A 19,599-nucleotide genomic window follows, 5' to 3' on the forward strand; every position below is an offset into this window, starting at 1 on the left:
ATTTCATAACATGCACGATATACTGATTTACTGTATATGCTTTGAAATATAAGGAACTGTGCAACCACAAAATCTGGACCACAGAGGTCAGCACAGTAGAGGCCTTGGAGGAGATGTACTCGAAACCCTTGTGCTAAACAGAAACTCTCCTAAAGGCTGACAGTTGTAGGCTACTAATTGTTCCCAACACAACTGCATTTTGACATTGAAAATCCTTTCTAACTCACTGCTGTTATTGTTCTTCACAGGTTACACTATACATTGCTTAATAAGTTCTCGCTTTGTCAGACATTTCCAAGCATCTGTCAGTCGTGAGTATGCTTATTATTTACTGTCGTTTAGGTTTTTTTAATATGATTTTTATTAAAGTTTCCAGTATGCAGATCTAAAACTTTATATACAACAATAGCACCAACAAGGCAGTAAACAAAAAGGGGAAGGAAACTAAAGCACACCTGTGACAATACATATTCAACATCAATGTAAGGTTTTGAAATTTAGCTACCATATGCAACAGAAACATACAATATGGAACATTATACCAGTACAGGGTACTTGGTAGTGAAGGCACGTGTGTGTGTGTGTGTATCTGTAATAGAAGACAATAGTGCAGTGAGAATCAACCATAAGGCCTCATTCACACTGGTAAGAGCCGGACCGTACAGATCCATGCGGCGCGCACGGCCGTATCAGGCCGCTCCCAGGAAGGACGGGTGCTGCGTGTGATTGTATGCAGCAGCCACTTCTTCTCGCGGCTGTACGTTCACCCGAGTTGCACATCCGTGCGGGTGTGGGTGTCCGTACTCGTACGCAGACAGGATGGATCCGATCTGCGTCCGAGCACGAACACCCGCACGGATGTGCAGTTCAAGCCAAAGAACTTGCTAATAACTTACATAATTTGGTGGCAAAAGTAAAAAATGGGGTTATACAACCAAACCGTGTGGAAGAAATTGGCTAAATCATGGCAACCCTTAAAACAGGATTGCTGAGTACGCAGTCCAAGCGTATATAACTTTGTGGGAGTATAGTAAATTTGATAAAACAATTTTTTGCAGCCAAATTGGGATAACCCCTATTTTATATTTGTTACATGTTTCCCATTCACATAGCATTAGCTAAAACAAAAAAAACAAAAAATGCTTCTTGCAGTTTAAATTACTTTTACTTGGATTAGGGTTTTAAGGGTTAAAACCTCTTCTTCTTTTTTATGAAATGTTAGGAGGGGCTGTAAGGGGTCTTTACCATTTAGAGGTGGCTTGTCAGTTGTTAATTAAGCTTACCAGATAAACACAATCCTCGAATTTGAGTCCCAAGACTTTCCATTGGGACAGACCACTGTGAAAGGGCTTAGAAAAACCTGGAATCCGCCATCTTGCCTGATTTACCAAAACATCTAGAAGGTCAGAAATTTTTATTGTTTTCGGTATTCGTGAATGGGAACGCATAACAAACATATGGAGGTTTTTTTTTTTTTTAATTTGACTACAAAAGTGGAAATGCACTTTAAGCTAACTAGCTCTGCCTTTTAGCCAAAATAAGAGTGGACATAGATGTTTCCTCAAACTTTCGCCAACTATTCTCCGTTAAAGATAGTATAAGGGGAACCAACGCTGCTGGGCACACGCAAACTTGGAGGTCTTATTGCTCAATACAGACAAATAAAAGTAAGAGATTAGCTTAAGTGGGCCAGACCTCAACAGTACTTTCTCTAAGGTTGTAGGAGCGAGAGCCACATCAAATAACCATAACTGCATTTTAGTTGCACATTGAAGTTGTATATAATAAACTTATTCTACTGAATTAGATACATGGTCCCCAAATAGTTGAGACATAGACTTAAAAATAGGGATGCAACGAATTTTGGGCCTCCGAAACATATCGGCACAAAATGCCATTTTTTTGGGGCCTAAATTGTGGCGCATCTCTGGTTTCTCTCCTCCCTGCTGGGCGCTGCTCTGTATCTCAACGCAGAGAAGAGAAACTGTCACAGGAGGCTGAGCGCTGCGGCAGGAGAGTGCTGTGAGCGGTCGGCATCTCTCCTGCCCGCACTGCTCAGCCTCCTGTGACAGTTTAGAAGAGCAGCAGTGTGGGAACAGCTCTCAAAGGTGTCCCAGGAGGCCGAGCTCTGCTCCCACACTGCACAGCCAAAAAAATAAAAATATTTAATAAAAATAAAATATAAAAATTTTTAAAAGTTTATAAAAAATTTGAAAAAGTTTGTTTCAGCCTGACCATATTTTTTTTTTCATTTCGGTTTTGAAATTTTCCTTTCGGTGCACCTCTACTTAAAAACACCATCCTGAAATAGCTGATGAAGGTATTTAACATTCCCCTTTTAAGGGCCATAGCCTTGGCATCTCTCATCCAGCAATCTGACAAGTAGGTAGACATCCCAGTTAGGCAACGTAAGTAAAGAAACAGATGGTAATGTTAGGCAGGAAAAAGGGACAGAAGGAAAATCTGGTTTTGCGCCAAATAGACTAGGAGAAATACAGTGAAATCCGTCAGATGACAGGACAAGCATAGCAACCACAGCCAATAAAGTCCTATCCTTGCATCAACAACAGAGGACAAAGTCCAGGCAAAGGCACTTACGAAATGGAAGTGGCAGACTCTGCTGGCTAAAAAGGGAAGCACATGTTAACAGAACCAATTGTATAAGTGAACAGGAAAACAATAGATTCAATGCTGTTGTAGGCCACTTCTATGATCTTGTCGTTTATGTTGAGATAAAGAGTCCAACCACTCGGAGGCCTCCACAGGTGTAGAAAAGAATGAAGTTTTCTCCTCCACTGACCGTCACAGATGAGCAGGATAAATCATCGCATATGGAATATCTCTTTCCCTGGGACATTTCTTGACATCCTGAAAGGCAGCATGTTTCTTCGCTACCTCAGATGAAAAATCTGGGAATATGGCTATTTGGTTGTCATTATAGCGTAGCTCTCCAGCAAAGTGCGCAGCTTTCAGGATAGCAACTTTATCTCTGAAATTCAAGAGCCTAGTATTCAGGTGCCTGGGGATTGCACCTGCTAGAGGGGGTTGAGGGGGAGAGTGGTGAGCCCATTCAATAGAGAAGAAGGAAGACCGTATAAGGTCAGGTATATTAGTCTGGATCCATGATTCCAAAAAGGACTCGGGAAAAGAACCCTCCGTTCTCTCTGGGAAGCAACAGAATGCAAATGATTGCACCCAGAGCAGTTTTCTATGTCATCCAACTTGTCAGTGACGATCAATTTAAATTACAGTGCATGGCCCTATGTTCAGCCTCCAGGAGGGAGAGGGTGTCCTGAGTGGTGCTGATGCAATCCTCAGCAGCTGCAGTGTGGTTGAAGAGGTTTTGTAAATCTTGCTTTTATAAGGAAAACTTTCAAGCTAGGTGATTAACGCTGCCTTAGCCCTCATTCACACGAGAAACGGCCGGCCTGTACAGATCTGTGCTCCGTGCACGGCCGTATAGGGCAGCTCTTGGGGAGGACAGGTGTTGCGCGTGATTTGTACGCAGCAGCCTGTTCTTCTCTATAGGAGTACGCGGCCGTACGCCGCCCTACACTCACGCGACCTGCATGTCTGTGGAGGTGTCCGTACTTGTTTGCTAACAGGCTAGGGTTGCCACCTGTCCAGGATTCACCCGGACAGTTCGGGTTTTGAATGCTGTGTCCGGGTTTCATGGCAGCAGAAACCCAGACACAAGATGTGAGGCAGACAGGGGACACCAAAATTAAGATAGGGGCTACTGGCCCCCCCACTGAAAATAGTCTCACCTGTAATATTTGCATATGAATGGGCGGCGCTATTTAGATATGAATAAGCCACAACTAATTTTCCCCAAAAATTGTCTGCGCGTCTCTAGAGTGTTCGGGTTTCGCTTGAAGAAAAGGTGGCAACCCTATAACAGGCATGTCCGGACGTGCAGGTCGGATGAGCGTAGGGCGGCGTACGGTCGCGTACGCCCATAGAGAAGGACAGGCTGCTGCGTACAAATTACACGCAACACCTGTCCTTCCCGGGAGATGCCCCATACGGCCGTGCACGCATCTGTACGGGTCGGCTGTTTCTCGTGTGAATGAGGGTTTACAGTGACAATAGCTTTCATTATTTGTGCAGGGGTGGGTTTGAGGGGGTTAATCAGCACTTACAGAGTCCTGTACCTCACCTGGATCATTAGGTTGGGATAAGGAGCCCCACCAGTGCAGGAGGAGAGGTAGGATCATCCGAAAGATGTGCAGCTGCATCTCCAATTCCAGTTTTCTTTGATCGGGGCCTGCTGTTTGGCGAAGGAGGGAAGTATGCCCCAGAGGACAAAGTCGGTGCCATCTTGGCTGTGCTGGAACTTAGAAAGGCATTCAGTGGTGCTAGCTGCCTTCCCTTGCCCAATCTTCACCATCATCAGTGGCCAGCAGGTACAGAAGGTAGTGTAGAGGGTTTGTGACTGAATATCCACGTTGCTGCTAGTAGTGAACTTAAAGGATATCTAAATCTAAATTATATCTGGCCAGGATTAGGTGTGGCCAGGTATTTATTTAAGTTGTATTAGCACTTCATTCCTATGCAGTTAGCATTTATTGTTTCACTTGATGGCCCCTCACTTTCTTCCATATCCAGTGGTAACTTTTTTTATTTTACTTAAAAATCAATGTTATGGTGAATTTAGGGTTCCAGTCTTAGCCTGCTAGTTTTTAATATTATCCTACTCTGTTTTACCTCCTATCCTGCACTAGGGGGACTCCTTATCGCAAGCAGGGCCAGATTCCCCACAAGGCCACCGGGGCACGGCCTCGGGGCGGCAGGGAGCAGAGGGGCGGCAGCGGTGTGGAGTACCCCGATGCCCGGTACATGCAGTTCCGGGCGATAAGTTGCTTTCTACACTTAGTCCTGCTTTGGGAGGGCAGGACTAAATGTAGTTTGAGGAAGCCGCTTGTTCGTTTACAAGTGATTGCGGCGATGTCGCCGCGATCACTTGTAATATGTCTGCAGCCTGTCCGTGTCCCCCCTGCACCTACCTCTCTCCTCTGGCTCCGTCCTCGGGACTCCGTCCTCCCCCCGGCCGCTGAGTCTCTCTCTTTACTGGCCGCTGATGCAGGGAGCAGAGCGGCAGGGTTAAAAGTAACTCTGCCGCTCCGTGTAAACAGTGAGAGGGGAGAGCAGTCTTCCCCTCTTCAGCTGTCACAGGAGTTCCAGCACAGTGCTGCGCTAGAACTCCTGTATTGGAGGTGGCAGGGCCAATAAAGAGAACCTCCCAAATGCTATCACACAGGGGCATTGCGAAACCTGGCCTTGGGGCAGCAGGGAGAGTAAATCCGGCCCTGATCGCAAGCCATCGCTCCGGTGAGGTAGAGGACTCTAAGTACCGATCAGCACTCTGAGCCCACCTTTGCACAAATAATGAAAGCTATTTGTCACTGTACGGCAGCGTTAACATCCCAGCTTGAAACCGTTACAAACATTCCCTACTACTACTACTGCAACTACTACATTTTAAGAAATAACAATGAGGTAGTGAATGTGACATTTACCAAGCATTCACTTCAAGTATAACTTAAAACGCATGCACCAGGAGGGTTCACCTGCAGTGACTGGTGAAGGTCAAATTTATGTGTTTAGAAAATAAAGGCATACAGTATATGCAAAGTGGTAAAAGTGCATGCATGCAAATACACTGTAGGGGAATCTTCTTGTTGCATGCGTTTTAAATTACAGGGAATTATCAAACTGCTTGTGAATGTCGCATTGCTTTATAAACTTTTTCTATATTGACATAAGGGCCTGTGGCGTTGTGTTAACCGCACAATACCATACGACTAACGCTTGTTATAGCACAAGGCGTGCATTACCATGCACTACGTGTGCTAAGTTGGCATTCATTTGAACGGCAACCCACTGTGCACTATAACACACGGTACGACAATATTGTGCACTACTTTTTCCATGTGTGACGTGAATGGCCCCTTCATGTAATATAATTGTTCTAAAGTGGTCATGACAAATCCTGGCATTATACATAAAACTAGGCGTGATTAAACTATATATCAAATTCCTTCTATATATCAGAGTCTTCAAATTGTAAACATATCAAGTTTGAATGATACAACTAAATCACAACCAAAACCAAAAATTAATATCTGTTAAAGCTTCAAAAAATTCCTGATGCTGTTCTGCTTCTTTCAGCACTGCAGACATGGCATTTTTTTGAATATAAAGGTTTCTAATTGTTATTCAGAAAGTGCATTGTCCTTATTCATTTAGTTATGTTCAGTACCTACCTTTTAGATGAAAGACCTGTGACAGTCTACTGACGGTTCGCTCCACAGTAGTTAATGTCAAGCTTGAGCTGGCACTACGTTCTCCTGCATGCACACATCCATCCAGCTATGAATGGAATTTGTATATGTACACTCTATTGAGCACTCAAGATAGAGTGGCTTTTACTTTTCAAATGTCATTTTTGTAGGTCCTTGAGGAAACAGTATCCCTTTGTAGACCCCTTTGGGACACTTGGATCACAAAAAAAATGCTAAAGCTCAGTTGTGTGCTATAATCTATTATATATTTAATCTGCTTAACGTCTGCCGATCAAAGGAGCAAACAGAGTCAGCAGCCACTGAGCTGCCGGCTCTGTTTGGGTATTCCGAGACCTGCCTGCGGCCGCTGTCGAGATGCAAATTAAACAACGGGGATTCCTCGATCAACACTTGTATAGCTTTGATTGAGGAATCTGTTCTTTTATTTCTTTAATTTTTTTGTTGAGTTCGCAGGTTGAGCGAAAAAAATGGAAGCGTGTATGGCCAGCTTTAGAATAGATGACAATGTGGAAATAAGGGACACAGTGGTTTATTTTGTTTTTATTTAATATATTAACTTACAATGTACCACCCAAGACTTGAGATCTTTAACCCTTTGGAGACACAGTCCTGCACATCTAGTTTACAACTGATAATGAAGATCTGCCAGCACAGTAAAGACAGGGTGAATTATGGCAAACAGAACCCCTCAGCAATTACAGCAACCCCTTAACAATACAGAGAAGGGGAGAGCGTAGATTTTTTTTTTCTCTCAACAAGTGAAAAGCAAGTAATATATAAGCATCAATTTTAAAATATTACAATAGCGGTTTGCCTGGAGTTCACTTTCATTGGGGGGGTTGACATGCATGCATGCATGGCAGATCTGCTATACATACTTCACGATACCATGACAGGTTGCCTTTAATTTGAGCAGATCGAAGTGTAGTGATCAGTTTTTGCTCTCTTCTTCTCTTTTTTTTCTCTCGCTGTTTTCATTGTGGAGAGTCACTTCTAATACAGATCTATTGCTGGTTGCAATCAGCCAGCAATATATCACAATAGCAGTGATCTGTTGCTACATGGAGATGCTGGACTGAGTTGTAGCGGAAGCATTCACTTCTACAGTACTCTCCTATTGCGGACTCTCTAAACACTGGAAACCCACGAGCTGACTATTTCAGATTAGCCCTGGACCCTGACTGTCGCAGACAGCCAGGATTGTCCGGGAGCTGCTGAGCCACTGAAAACCCATGAGCTGATTATTTCAGATTAGCCCTGGACCCTGACTGTTGCAGACAGCCAGGATCGGCCGTGAGCTGCTGAGCCACTGAAAACCCATGAGCTGATTATTTCAGATTAGCCCTGGACCCTGACTGTTGCAGACAGCCAGGATCGGCCGTGAGCTGCTGAGCCACTGAAAACCCATGAGCTGATTATTTCAGATTAGCCCTGGACCCTGACTGTCGCAGACAGCCAGGATTGTCCGGGAGCTGCTGAGCTACTGAAAACCCATGAGCTGACTATTTCAGATTAGCCCTGGACCCTGATTGTCGCAGACAGCCAGGATCAGCCAGGAGCCACTGAGACCTACCACCGTCTCTGCTATCCCAATTCTTTTTCAAAATGGTGGCTGGGACTCGTGGTTAAAAAAATGTTTTTGTTAACATTTACTCTTTCACATACTGTACAGTATATAAAATATATTCGTCTTGCACAATATACTGGAACTGACCCTATGCTTAATAGGTTGCTGTAATGATTCCTGACTGGTCACAGCAAATTAGATAAGCTTGTCATCAAGTGCAAATCTTCTTTATTGTATAATCAAATAGATAAGCATCTTTTCAGGAACACCCATGCCTGATAAAAGGTCCACGCTGAAGGCTCCCTGTGTGGTCCGGAAACGCTGCCTATCCATGTGATCATATATTAAAAAATCTTTGGACTTGAAGAAAATCTTGTGAGTGTGCTGGTGACAAATCTTCTCTTTCTTTCACATATGGGTTTAAATTTAGAAAGGTAATACTGTGCTTATGTGATGAGAATGTAATATATTCATTATGGGTCATCTTTCCAATAATTACTCTTTGCTTCCATTCCAAATGGAAAAAACTTTATATGCAAAGAATTCAGGGGAATATCACAAAAGATTGTTTTCTCCGATACATGCATTCTTGTGTTACGTGAGTCGTAGCGATATCTGACCCTTGGTATTACTATGACTGCCAAATATGAGCAGTAGATGATGGATGGGAAATTGCCAGCCTGGTCAATAGCCTTTTTCGCTGTCGGTGACCCCAGCTTGTCTGCAATTGTCCACACACAAAACGTCGATCTTTTCTAACCTTAATAGTATAATGTCCCTGCAGTGCTTATAGACGCACTTTAGGGCTTGTTCACATCAGCGGCCACGTTCTATAAATATTGCAGAGCATGGTTTTGTTTTCTTGCAACTTTTTTGAAATTCATGACCATTAGGGGCCTGTTCACATGAGTTTCAGGTCCGGATCAGGCGTGGGTCTGCAGAAGCGGTGCTATGTGTTTTTGATGCGTTCCAGTTAAAAAAATATTATTATTTTTTTGCTGGAGTGTGGCTGTCAGTATGTTAGCTGCAGTGCAGTGCGTTTTTGACGCGTTTTGCGTTTCCGGACCGTTTCCTGACCATACAAAATGTGAAATGCAGTATTTTTCTGCCGTAACCTGAACGGACTGCGCACGTGAGAACTGCAGCCCATAAAACACATAGGGATACATTGGGATGCATTTTTAGTGTAGGACGTACGGATCAGGTCAGCACAGAAAACGGACGTCGTGTGAACAGACCCTAATGATCATAAACATAATTTATGTTTATTCACTGCAGCTTGTTGGGATGTGGGTATAGTGTGTCGCAACACGCTGCAGTGAAAAAATTTACTGCAAGTCTTACTTTTTTGCAGTGGTGTGAACTAAACTAATGAAATGTACAGCAATTTGCCCTTTCTGTGCATTGAGAATGCATTTGGCAAGGCTGCCTAGCTCAGCCCAACGCATATGGTATGAATAGACCCTTAGGACCAATTCTGTTTGGCCTACCTGTATGTTTTTGGACTGTGAAAGAAAAGCAAAGCGCACAGGGAAGTTGTACAAATTCTATGCGGATTGTGTCCTTGTAGGAGTTGAGTGGTAACATTCTCTCGTACATTGTTGTTTCTGCTAGCTTCGGCAATTTTCTGGGTAATATGCCCCTCCCCTGCTGATGTTTTTAAGACTATTTGCTTTACATTCTCACTTAAGATGCATGTAATGGATGATATTTTAGTCACAGATTGTGGATAATTTGACTAGTCCATAATATATCTGGCGCCATGCATCTTCAATGACCTTCACTATCTTTCTTCTGCAGCGGTCTGGATAAATTCCCCATGACCGATGCCATTTGTTTCACAGGCAGGCTTATTTTTTCCCCATGTTTATTACAGTCAATATTGTGTCTTTCATGAAACCATAGAAAATTGGTATGAAATAAATGTAAGTGCAAAATCTGGAGTCACTTAGAAGTCTGTGTGTGTGAAGAAAGTCTGACCACAAAGGTCTGTTTTGTAAAAAAGAAAAAGTCTACGCCAGCACATCTAGAGAAGAATGCATGATGAATTTTCAGGAAAAGTAAATAAACTGTTCTGGGATTTCAGGTCCTGTATACTTTAGTGTTCTTTTTAAAGTGGTACACAAAGCAGCACAATTGTGTTACCTAAAACAACAACAAAATCTTTGATTTTAATATAGTGTTTATGCCATGTAGAGGCAGGACTAAGATGCCCAACACTTTAGGAAACCATCCTTGCTACAGTATTGGCCATCCATTGTGATGAGTGAACATCTGAATTGTACAGGGGCACAAAGTATAGTTTTACCTTTCTCATAACCACAAGTATGCTGCAGTACACCAAGATCACCCTTCTACTTGATTTCTGTTATCCTTGAAACTCATATGTGGATTGTCATTAAAGTAGGTCTAAATTTTATCTTTATTGCCCAGTAATCAGTTTGTGTGACAGCATTGTTGTCACACAAAGTGTATGTGAACCCCAACAATAAACCTCTTTTTATGTACTTCCTTTGGTCTGTTAAATATACAATTTGAAAAGTAATCCACAGCAAACACTGCTTAAATTCCAGAACCGGCTTGCACTGTAATTGCATCCCAGGTGCAGGCAAACAAGCATGCCGCTGCCTATAGCAACCAAATCCAGAAATAGCCTCACTCCAAGGGTCTTCACTGAAGATGAGTCTTTATTTATGGAGCAAATGCATACTGTCAGATCATCCCCACGCATGCTTAACCACTAACGCATTTCACCATTCTGGCTTACTCATAGAGATGGAATGGTGAAATGCGTTTGCAGTTAAGCATGCGGTGGGAGGAACTAACAGTATGTATTTGCTCCATAAGTAAAGATTTTTATCTTCGGTAAAGACCTTTTTTGAGAAGTGAAATGGATCCTCAGCATGATGTCCAGTGTGGGCTGCTGTGCTGTGACGGAGCTCCATCCATATGTTCATTGTGTTTGTACAGCTCCCTTGCTCGCCCTGTAGAGGTGCTGGGAGCCAGAATGTCATGTCAGTCCGGTCCAGGCACCTCTACAGGGCACACATGGGAGTTGTAAGCAATGCGCACTTATGGATGGAGCTCTCTTATGGCCATACTTGCACCACACCTCAAGCTGACATGGCTGCAATGCACAAGAACTGATGGTGCAGCGCTAGGGGGAGGCTGAGGAGTCTCTCACCTAGAATTAAGGCATGTCGCGACCAACTGAACATGAGGTTGCGACCCACTTTTGGGTCTCGACCCATCAGTTGAGAACCAAGGCTCCAGCCTGTCTCCTTCTCTGATGCAGCATTGGAATCTTTCTCAGCAAACTCGCATCTATACACCGTGTATAGACGTGATGATTTACCACTGCAGAGGAGGGGGAGCAGGGGCTGACTGGCAACTTTTAGCCCAGGGGGCAAGTACAACCCAGAGGCCCATGGTGCAGCAACTTGGCCACCCTCCCGTCTGCCTCTTCCCCGCATTTTCCCCGCCCGTCTGCCACTTTTGCCATCCATGTAACGGTAGTGTGAATGGTCGGGTGATGTGAGTACTCCTAGGAAGTCCATGAAAGGGGTGACTGGCTAGGTGATGGTGCTCTCCTCCCACTGGGCTCCCTACATGGTTCTGGACTTACTCCTCTCCATGTCCACTACTTAGGCACTCTCGCCCACTGTAGGCCGCCGCTGGCTGTCCATGCTTCTGGGCTGTGAGCTGTGGGAGGGGCCGTACAGTGTCAAAGTCAGTGTTCTATAATTTTTCTCGATCCTATACATTTTCTCGACTGTGTCACTTCCAGTGGGGCCGAGTCATCTGAATCAGCTGTTTTCATGACATACACACCTGGAAGAGATGCGGTAGAGAAATTTATCGGTTGAGGAAAATTATAGAACGCTGGTAGTGGAGGGATGCCTCGTCAGTGCTGTGCGCGTGTATGACTGCTGCGACCCTGGTAGTTCTGCCACTAACTCCAAGTTGTAGAGGGACTACAAATCTCAGCACATTATACAGGTGAAACTCGAATCATTTATTTCACTAATGCAACTTAAAAGGTGAAACTAATACATGAGATAGACTCATTACATGCAAAGCAAGATAATTCAAGCCGTGATTTGTCATAATTGTGATGATTATGGCTTACAGCTCATGAAAACCCCAAGAACCCCAAATCCACAACCTCAAAAAAGTAGATTATTACATGCAATCAATAAAACAAGGATTGTACATAGAACAATATCGGACCTCTGAAAAGTACAAGTATGCATATGTACTCAGTACTTGGTTTGGGCCCCTTTTTCAGCACTTACTGCAATTACTTTTGCACGATATTCTAATTATTCGAGTTTCACCTGTACAACAATGTAGAAAAATATCACCAGCTGTAGAGGGCTATAAATCTCAGAAATACATTGTACAGCATTGCAGAATGGCATTGGCTATAGAGAGCTACAATTCCAAGCAATACATTACACAACAATGCAGAATACCATCGGCTATAGAGGACTATAAATCCCTGCAATAATGACTACCAACAGCTATAGAGAACTACAATTCCCAGCAATACCATTATACAGCAATGCAGAACAACATCAGCTATAGGGCACTACAAATCCCAGCAATACATTATACAGCAATGAAGAATACCAACAGCTATAGAGAACTACAATTCCCAGCAATATTATTATACAGCAATGCAAAATGACTTCAGCTATAGAGGACTACAAATCCCAGCAATGCAGAATGACATCAGCTATAGAGGACTACAAATCCCAGCAATACAGAATAATATGAAGCTACATACTCTGTTGCTCTGGGTTCGCCGCCCGATGTCTCCAGGGTCTCGGGAGGGTTGTGCGGGCTCTCACCAGAGGTCCAGAGAGTTTAACGGGTGCGTGTGGGTGCAGCAGAGGCGGCTCTCAGGTGGCCAATGCGGACTGTCAGGTGGTCAGTGCGGGCTCTCTGCTGGTCAGTGCGGGATCTGTGGGGGCTCCCTAATAATCACTGGTGGCTCTGTGGTAGCTCCCAGGTGGGTAGTGGGGGCTCCCTAATGGTTAGTGGGGGGCTCTGTGGAGGATCCCTGGTGGTTAGTGGGGGATCCCTGGTGTAGGGTGACCATTTATCTAGCTGCAGCTAATGATTATTTTCAAAAACGATTAGCCGATTATTAAGTTCAATTAACCGGTTAATCGGGATAAAAACAGGGTGGCAATTGCAATATTTCAGAAATCCCAACTCTCCTGGATGCTCCGGGAGTCTGCGGCTATTAGTTAGCGGCTCCTGGCCGCCTGGGAGAAAAACATTTTCTCCCAGAAAGGTTTACTCTGCTCGATCTAGCAGAGTAAACTTTCCCTGCTGTCTGTTTTGTTTTTTATTCTGATATAGGAGCCGACGTCAGAGTAAATACAAATAAATAGCTAGATTGCTATTGGCTATTTCAATTTGCAATAGCCAATAGCAGACTAGCTATTGCACCCGCCCACTTCTGCTGTCAATCAGCAGAGGTGGACCTGAAGTTCTCCATCAGGTCCTCCTCTGCTGATTGACAGCAGCAGAGTGCGGGTGCTATTGCAAATTGAAATAGCCAATAGCAATCTAGCTATTCATTCCTATGCTGTTTTTTTTATCCTGACAGCAGCAGCTGTCGGAATACTAAAAACAAAAACCAGATAGCATGGGAAGCAATAGCTTCTTTGCTATCTGCCATCATTTCAGGGGGGGTGCTCCCCCCCCCCCCCCCCATGAATGGCAGAGGGCACCTCCCTGCAATTACTTTTTTCAGGTTGGGATCCCTGATATTTTAGTGCTTTCTATAAAGCACTACAGAATATGTCAGTGCTATGCCTCTTAAAGTGCTATGAACTTTGTACATTGCATGAGATATTAATGGTCCATTTCATGTATTCTACCTGTACCGGAATACTGACCTTATCTTTATAGAGTTGCATAACGTCACACATTTAAGATCAAGCTGTTTAAGTCTAGCTTTTTACACTTTTGACTAAAAAAACTTGCATGATCAGCCTAGGCAGTTCTAAAGGAGTGGCTTGCATCTAAGCTAATCTAAATAAAAAAAGTTTGTATTTTAGGAAATTGTTGAATAAGCTCATGTCGTCATAGCCACTTTTTGGCTGTTTAGCAAGACCATATATTTGGGTGTGAGTGTGATTGAAATGTGACTTGTTTGAATTATATTTTTACTTCCTCCTTTGTCTCACATGATCTTTAACTGGGAAGGAAATGAATGCACAACAACTGTATCTAGACAGGAAGGAGGCATAGCATGTTAGAGAGGCATGGCCTGACAAAATGACGGCTTATAAAGCCTTTCCTTGGATGTACAGTTAACTGTGGCTTGTCAAACACAGGATGCCCCTTGCCATTTCACGATGGTTTGCGACTGCTGCATCTTCAAGTCAAGAAGCCGCCAACCTCACACTATTCTACAGGCTTCTAGCTTCAGAGAGACATGGGAACTATGGAAACTACACTACAGGAGAGGTTGATGTAAGTAGAAATCTTGGAGGTGTTAATCCTAAATAGTATTTCTTAATATTTTGTTTAGTTTATGTTTTTATTATGTGTTGAAGTATGTTTATGTATGACCCTGCACATAGGTCATGTACATAGGAGAAGAAAAAGGAGATGTATGCATGCACATACAAATACATCATTTTCTGATAGCAGATTTATTTGCAAGAAAGTGAAAGAAGCAAAGGAACAATAGCAGTTCAATATTTTATTCAAATGTATCCACCTGTAGTATGTATTCACCTGTTGTGAAAGAGTTCTTTGTCAATAGGTAGGTATAGCCTTGTCGTGCAGTCTTACAGTATTGATATTAAAGTAGAACTCCAGGGATGATTTTTTTTATGGAAACTTGCATTGATCTAACTTGGCTCAATGTAAGTATCCATATCTAATCTCTGGAGAGCCACTAGGGATGCTGAAAATTACTGTAGTAGTCCATGCTACATTCAGTGATAGCTGGTCTCTTCTAGCTGTGGTACCAGCAGCTTCCCCACTGCACAGGGAGTTGCTCACTCGGCACCCCCACCATTCAGAAAACTCATATTTTTTCAATGAATAGATGGCATTCTCTGGTTGGACAAGGTGGACATGATGTCATTCACCCCTCCTATTCACCTTGTCCAATCCAGAAATATACAGTTAAACCTTCAACAAACTCAAATTAGAACTATGGCCTCCCATTAATTAAAAAAAAAAAGTGCACTCAATTATAAGTCCATCTGCCCTCACAGTTTTCTCTTCATCCCCCTGAAAAGTCCTACAAATACCTGTTCATCCTGCCAGTGAAGTCCACCTAATATTGCTTCCGGTGATGGTATGGCAATGATGCTGCACTGCTCCAGAATTCAGAGCATAGATGCCACTCATGTAGGCTATGCCTGCTTGCACTACAGTGGGAAAAAAAGGGTGCAGGGGGCGTGGCTATCAACATTGTCACCACTGATTCACAAGTCTGTATCCTGTCAATCAGCACCTGGCAACACCTAGTCCTGCTCTCTGGGTTGACAGCACTGACTGCTGAAACCCTCCCACTGTGAGCTGCAGTATTTGGGAGGGAAAGAATATGAGATACAAATGATGGAGGATCTCAACTCCTCACTTTTAGACTTTTAGTTCTAGTGTCCCGATTGGATAGGGCAGGGACAGTGGGATCTACCCCCCATTTTTTCCCCTTTTTTTTCTTTATCCATCATTTCTTCTTCTTCACTCAACCCCTCTCCATCCTCCCCACCTTCTCATTTCCTCTTACTTTGCTTTATACCTTCCGAGATCCTCTTTACTACTCCCTTCCTCAGCCCACCTCAATCTGGCAGGTCTGAAGAAAGCACCTTGTAACCCAAAGGTGAAGATAGGACATACACCTTAGATTATTTTACACTTTTCAGTATGCAGAGAATTGCGCAGAAGTGATCATAGGAGGAAAGAGTGGAGGCATGGTTGGAAGCGGTCCGGTGTGATCGAGGAGGGAAGGAGAACAGTTATGGATAGAAGAAGGCTGAACTGGTCATAGTGGGAAGGAGACCAAACAGGGATTGAAGAGGAGGAAAATGGCCATAGAGGACCAGTGGACCCCTTTACTAATGAACTAGGCTGAATCTCATTCTCAGCAGATCTGTTGGCTTATCTTTGATTAAGAATTGTGGACGTAGTCTAAACTTTTGTAATTGGTTAGCTTTAAATTTACTTGAGTCTTGTGGTTTTTATTTGTGCAGTGTCAAGAGGTGGGAAAATGGAATGCCTCTCTTCGCTGTGACTTTATCAGAAGAACACCAGATTGCAATGATAGTGATGGATACTTAAGTTACTTGGATGGGGCGTTCTGCAGTTTTCCTCCATCACTTTTTCCACTGGCTATCTTCTTGTATGTAAGTATATATTAATGTCAACCTAGCAATAATCTACTTTTTGAAGTGCTTGTGTAAAACTTCATATGGAATTTTATATTGCCAAGATTGAGCAAGTACAGTAGGATAGCTTGTAGTATAACGATATATAGAATAAAGTGAAAATAAATTATATATACATTATGTGTACACTGTCAGTCACCGCTACCCGCAGATATTTCCCCCTTCTCCTCTCTGTTCCTCCAGCGCTGACTGGAGGAACGGAGAGGGGAGGCGGCGGGCACATCTGGCTCTGCCTGTAGCAAATACTTTTGTCTAAGGCATTGGACGGAGGGACAGGTAAGTATTCTACTTTTTTTTTTTTTCTACAGTTTTAGTTGCTTTAAGAAGCCTGCCATGATAAATGCATATAAATCTTTTGTTTGTATTGGTATGACACAATAAAGTGGAGAACAAAAAAAGCCAAATCTGACAGAAATGAAGAGGTGATATTTGTGGCCATGACTGTGTATATATGCATGTATATGCGTGTGTGTGTGTGTGTGTGTGTGTGTGTGTGTGTATATTACACACTTGTTTTTGTGCATAGTAAATAATTACAAGATTTCATGATTCAAAGTAGGAAACCCCTTTGTCAGGTAGCTGGGGTAAGTTATGGCAGTGTGGTATTTTACTTGGGTTTTGTATTGGCACAACTGAATGTTTTAGCTATATATTCCGACAAAACACTACAGTTCATTGGTACATTTTATGTAACCTTTTGTTTCCTGTTTAGGTTCTGTGGCTTATTTACCTTTTCATCATTCTTGCAGTAACTGCAGAGAAGTTGTAAGTATTTCAGTTGACTTTCTCTTTTTTTCTTACAACATTGACCTGTCTTGAAGATGATTTACAAAAAAAGTTCAAGTGCTATACAGATCCTAAAACTTGTCCATATCTGCCTTTTTAACCTATGTCCCTCACAATACTCATTATATCTTAAAAATGCATTCAAGTACCGTAACTATTAAAATATATTATATAACTGTACTTCACAAATGCTTTAAATCAGTTTTCTGAAATGTGTCAACTGTAGGCCTAATTTTGCAGGGCCTACTAACTGATTTTTGAATGGGACTAATGTTAGTGCCTTCAGATGTAGATTTTACAATGAATGCATATTATTCAGTATGCTTTATTTTCTATTTTCATTGCTTTTACAGCTTTTGTCCAAACTTGTCTGCAATCTCAAGAACACTCAGGCTTTCCCATAATGTGGCAGTATCCTTTTCCATCTACTTCATTGGGGTTCACAAAGTAAACGTTGTGGTAAAACAGTTTGTAGTTCTTATATACTATTAATTGGCTACAACTAAAGGTGCCCATAGACTTATGATGACCCCCCCAATCCTTGATCATTTTATGTATATGGGCACCCTCCAAAACCACCAAACTATTCATAGTGGGGAGAAAACGACTGGATAGATTAAAAGTCCTTTTATATTTTTCCAGATACAGGCTGCGCTGGGACCTTCTGTGTGCTGCTTTCCCTCAGACCCAGTCATTCTTGTTAACTGGCCACGTACCCTATTCTGCATGAATGGAGGAATACCTGCTACTGGCTATTGTGTTCAGCTGCTGCTGCTCAGATGCAAGCACTGTTCGGCCGAGAATTTTCGGACTGGCTCCTTCAACAAAAGTAAATAAAAAAATAGACTTGTGTTGAGCGGGAGGGTGCCAACAGGGCCACGTACAGCCGGAATCAGTTGAAATTCAAACCAGCTTAAGAGATTTTGTGAATGGTCCTTGTTCTTTGAGCTCTAAGGCCAGCTTATGTGGTTTGAAAACTAAAGGGATTGATGTATAATAAATAAGAGTAGTCTTATTTCTGTCACTTGAGCAGGTTTGGACAGTGGTCTGGAAATGTATGGGATGCGCTGTCTGTTGTCTAACCTCAAAAAACCTATGTAGAACAGAGCATTGAACCTTCCTCTTGCAGGATAAAATATAGCATATGATACTTTCAGCTTCTGCTAACACTTTTTTTTAGAACTTAGCCCTTCTTCTTTTTTGTACTGCTACAGAAAAATCTTCATATAATTATATGTTTGCACCATTTAAAGTATTACTAAAGGCTGGGCGTTTTTTTTTACCTTAATGCATTCTCTGCATAATGGTAAAAAATGTCCAGTACCTTTTAGACTCCCCAGTTGTCGCCGCCGTTCCCAGCAGCAATCCTCCGCCCCAAACTTTCTGGTTCTGGGGGAGGATACTGAGGGCAGAGAAGCCATAGGCTCCTTCTGCCTTCAGTCAAACTACTGGGGGGGAGGAGGGGCGTGGCATGCTGCAGGGCTGTGTGTGTCTAGCGACGCATACAGCCACTTCGGGCATGGCTGTGAACAAGCACACAGCCATGCCCGTCCATCTGAATTTTTTTTAAATTCTTAATTCAAAAAGAAAGTCATGTCGGTACATTAGTACAGTTCACAAATTGCAAAGAGACATACAACAAAATTCAAGGTTATTCCAAAACAAATATATATATACAGATACAGTGCGCACATACGGTAATGTTACCTCCAGCAGGTTTCACATAAACAGAGTTTAGTGAAGTAAAAACCTGGATTATATAACTGGTACCACTGCTCAGTACAGGGTCCATATAGCACCTCTTGCTCCTACCAATTGTATTTATATTTGGACAGGATATGAAGGGGAAAAAATTGCAGTGTTGAGTTTGGTGAAGATTAGGCTAGGATCTTGCATAGGTTTAAAGGAAAGGAGATTTGTGGGCAACTGGGTAAGCGGAGAGGAATAATCGGTCAGGTGGGAAAGGCAAGGGAGAAAGTGTGAGGAGGGGGTAAGGGACAATGCCTAAATCATTCCACTAGATAAGCTTCCCTACCCCGATGAGAGAACGGTCTTGCATGTAGATAAAGTCCACCCAGTAAAACTAGGTCTTTCTGATCCTTATTCCTTGCTTGAGTGTGGAGGTGATGTCCTCCATAGCTAGGTCGGGAAGGAGAAATTTGTTTTCATCGTAGCAGGATGCATACTCTGGCGGTGGTTTGTGTCTTTTGTATTTGGGCTTTTGGACAGGAGGGTGAGGGTGTAGTAGGTAGCGGTGTACCCCATCCCAGAAAGATCTGAGCACCAAACAGTCCCAAAAGATATGAAGTATCAATCCCATCTACTGTTAGCAATGCCAGCATAAAGGATGAGCTTGGGAAAGATCTCATGGAGGGAAGAGGGGACTCCGTACCATCTCGACAAGATCTTATATATCTATTAGGGGTTTAAGCGCTACATTCAGGTTATCCTTTAGAATTGTGATCCTATCTGCAAATTCCTCCAGTTTAGCTAAACAGGTTTCAAGGGCGAGAACTTG

General features: G+C 42.9%; 1 protein-coding gene across 1 annotated transcript in view; it reads left to right on the forward strand.

The window, feature by feature from the left end:
* The first annotated feature begins 250 nt into the window (after nucleotides 1-250).
* Nucleotides 251-19,599, forward strand: part of SLC8B1 (solute carrier family 8 member B1) — a 34,128-nt gene continuing 14,779 nt past the window's right edge. Inside the window, exons 1-5 of the mRNA XM_018560945.1 lie at nucleotides 251-311; nucleotides 14,226-14,364; nucleotides 16,101-16,253; nucleotides 17,008-17,060; nucleotides 17,435-17,492. Of these exons, the coding sequence (XP_018416447.1) occupies nucleotides 14,227-14,364; nucleotides 16,101-16,253; nucleotides 17,008-17,060; nucleotides 17,435-17,492 (402 nt within the window). The 5' untranslated portion in view covers nucleotides 251-311; nucleotide 14,226. The remainder of the gene's footprint in view (nucleotides 312-14,225; nucleotides 14,365-16,100; nucleotides 16,254-17,007; nucleotides 17,061-17,434; nucleotides 17,493-19,599) is intronic.

This window comes from Nanorana parkeri, unplaced genomic scaffold, assembly GCF_000935625.1.
Source record: "Nanorana parkeri isolate BGI_ZX_2015 unplaced genomic scaffold, ASM93562v1 scaffold18, whole genome shotgun sequence".
NCBI lineage: Eukaryota > Metazoa > Chordata > Amphibia > Anura > Dicroglossidae > Nanorana > Nanorana parkeri.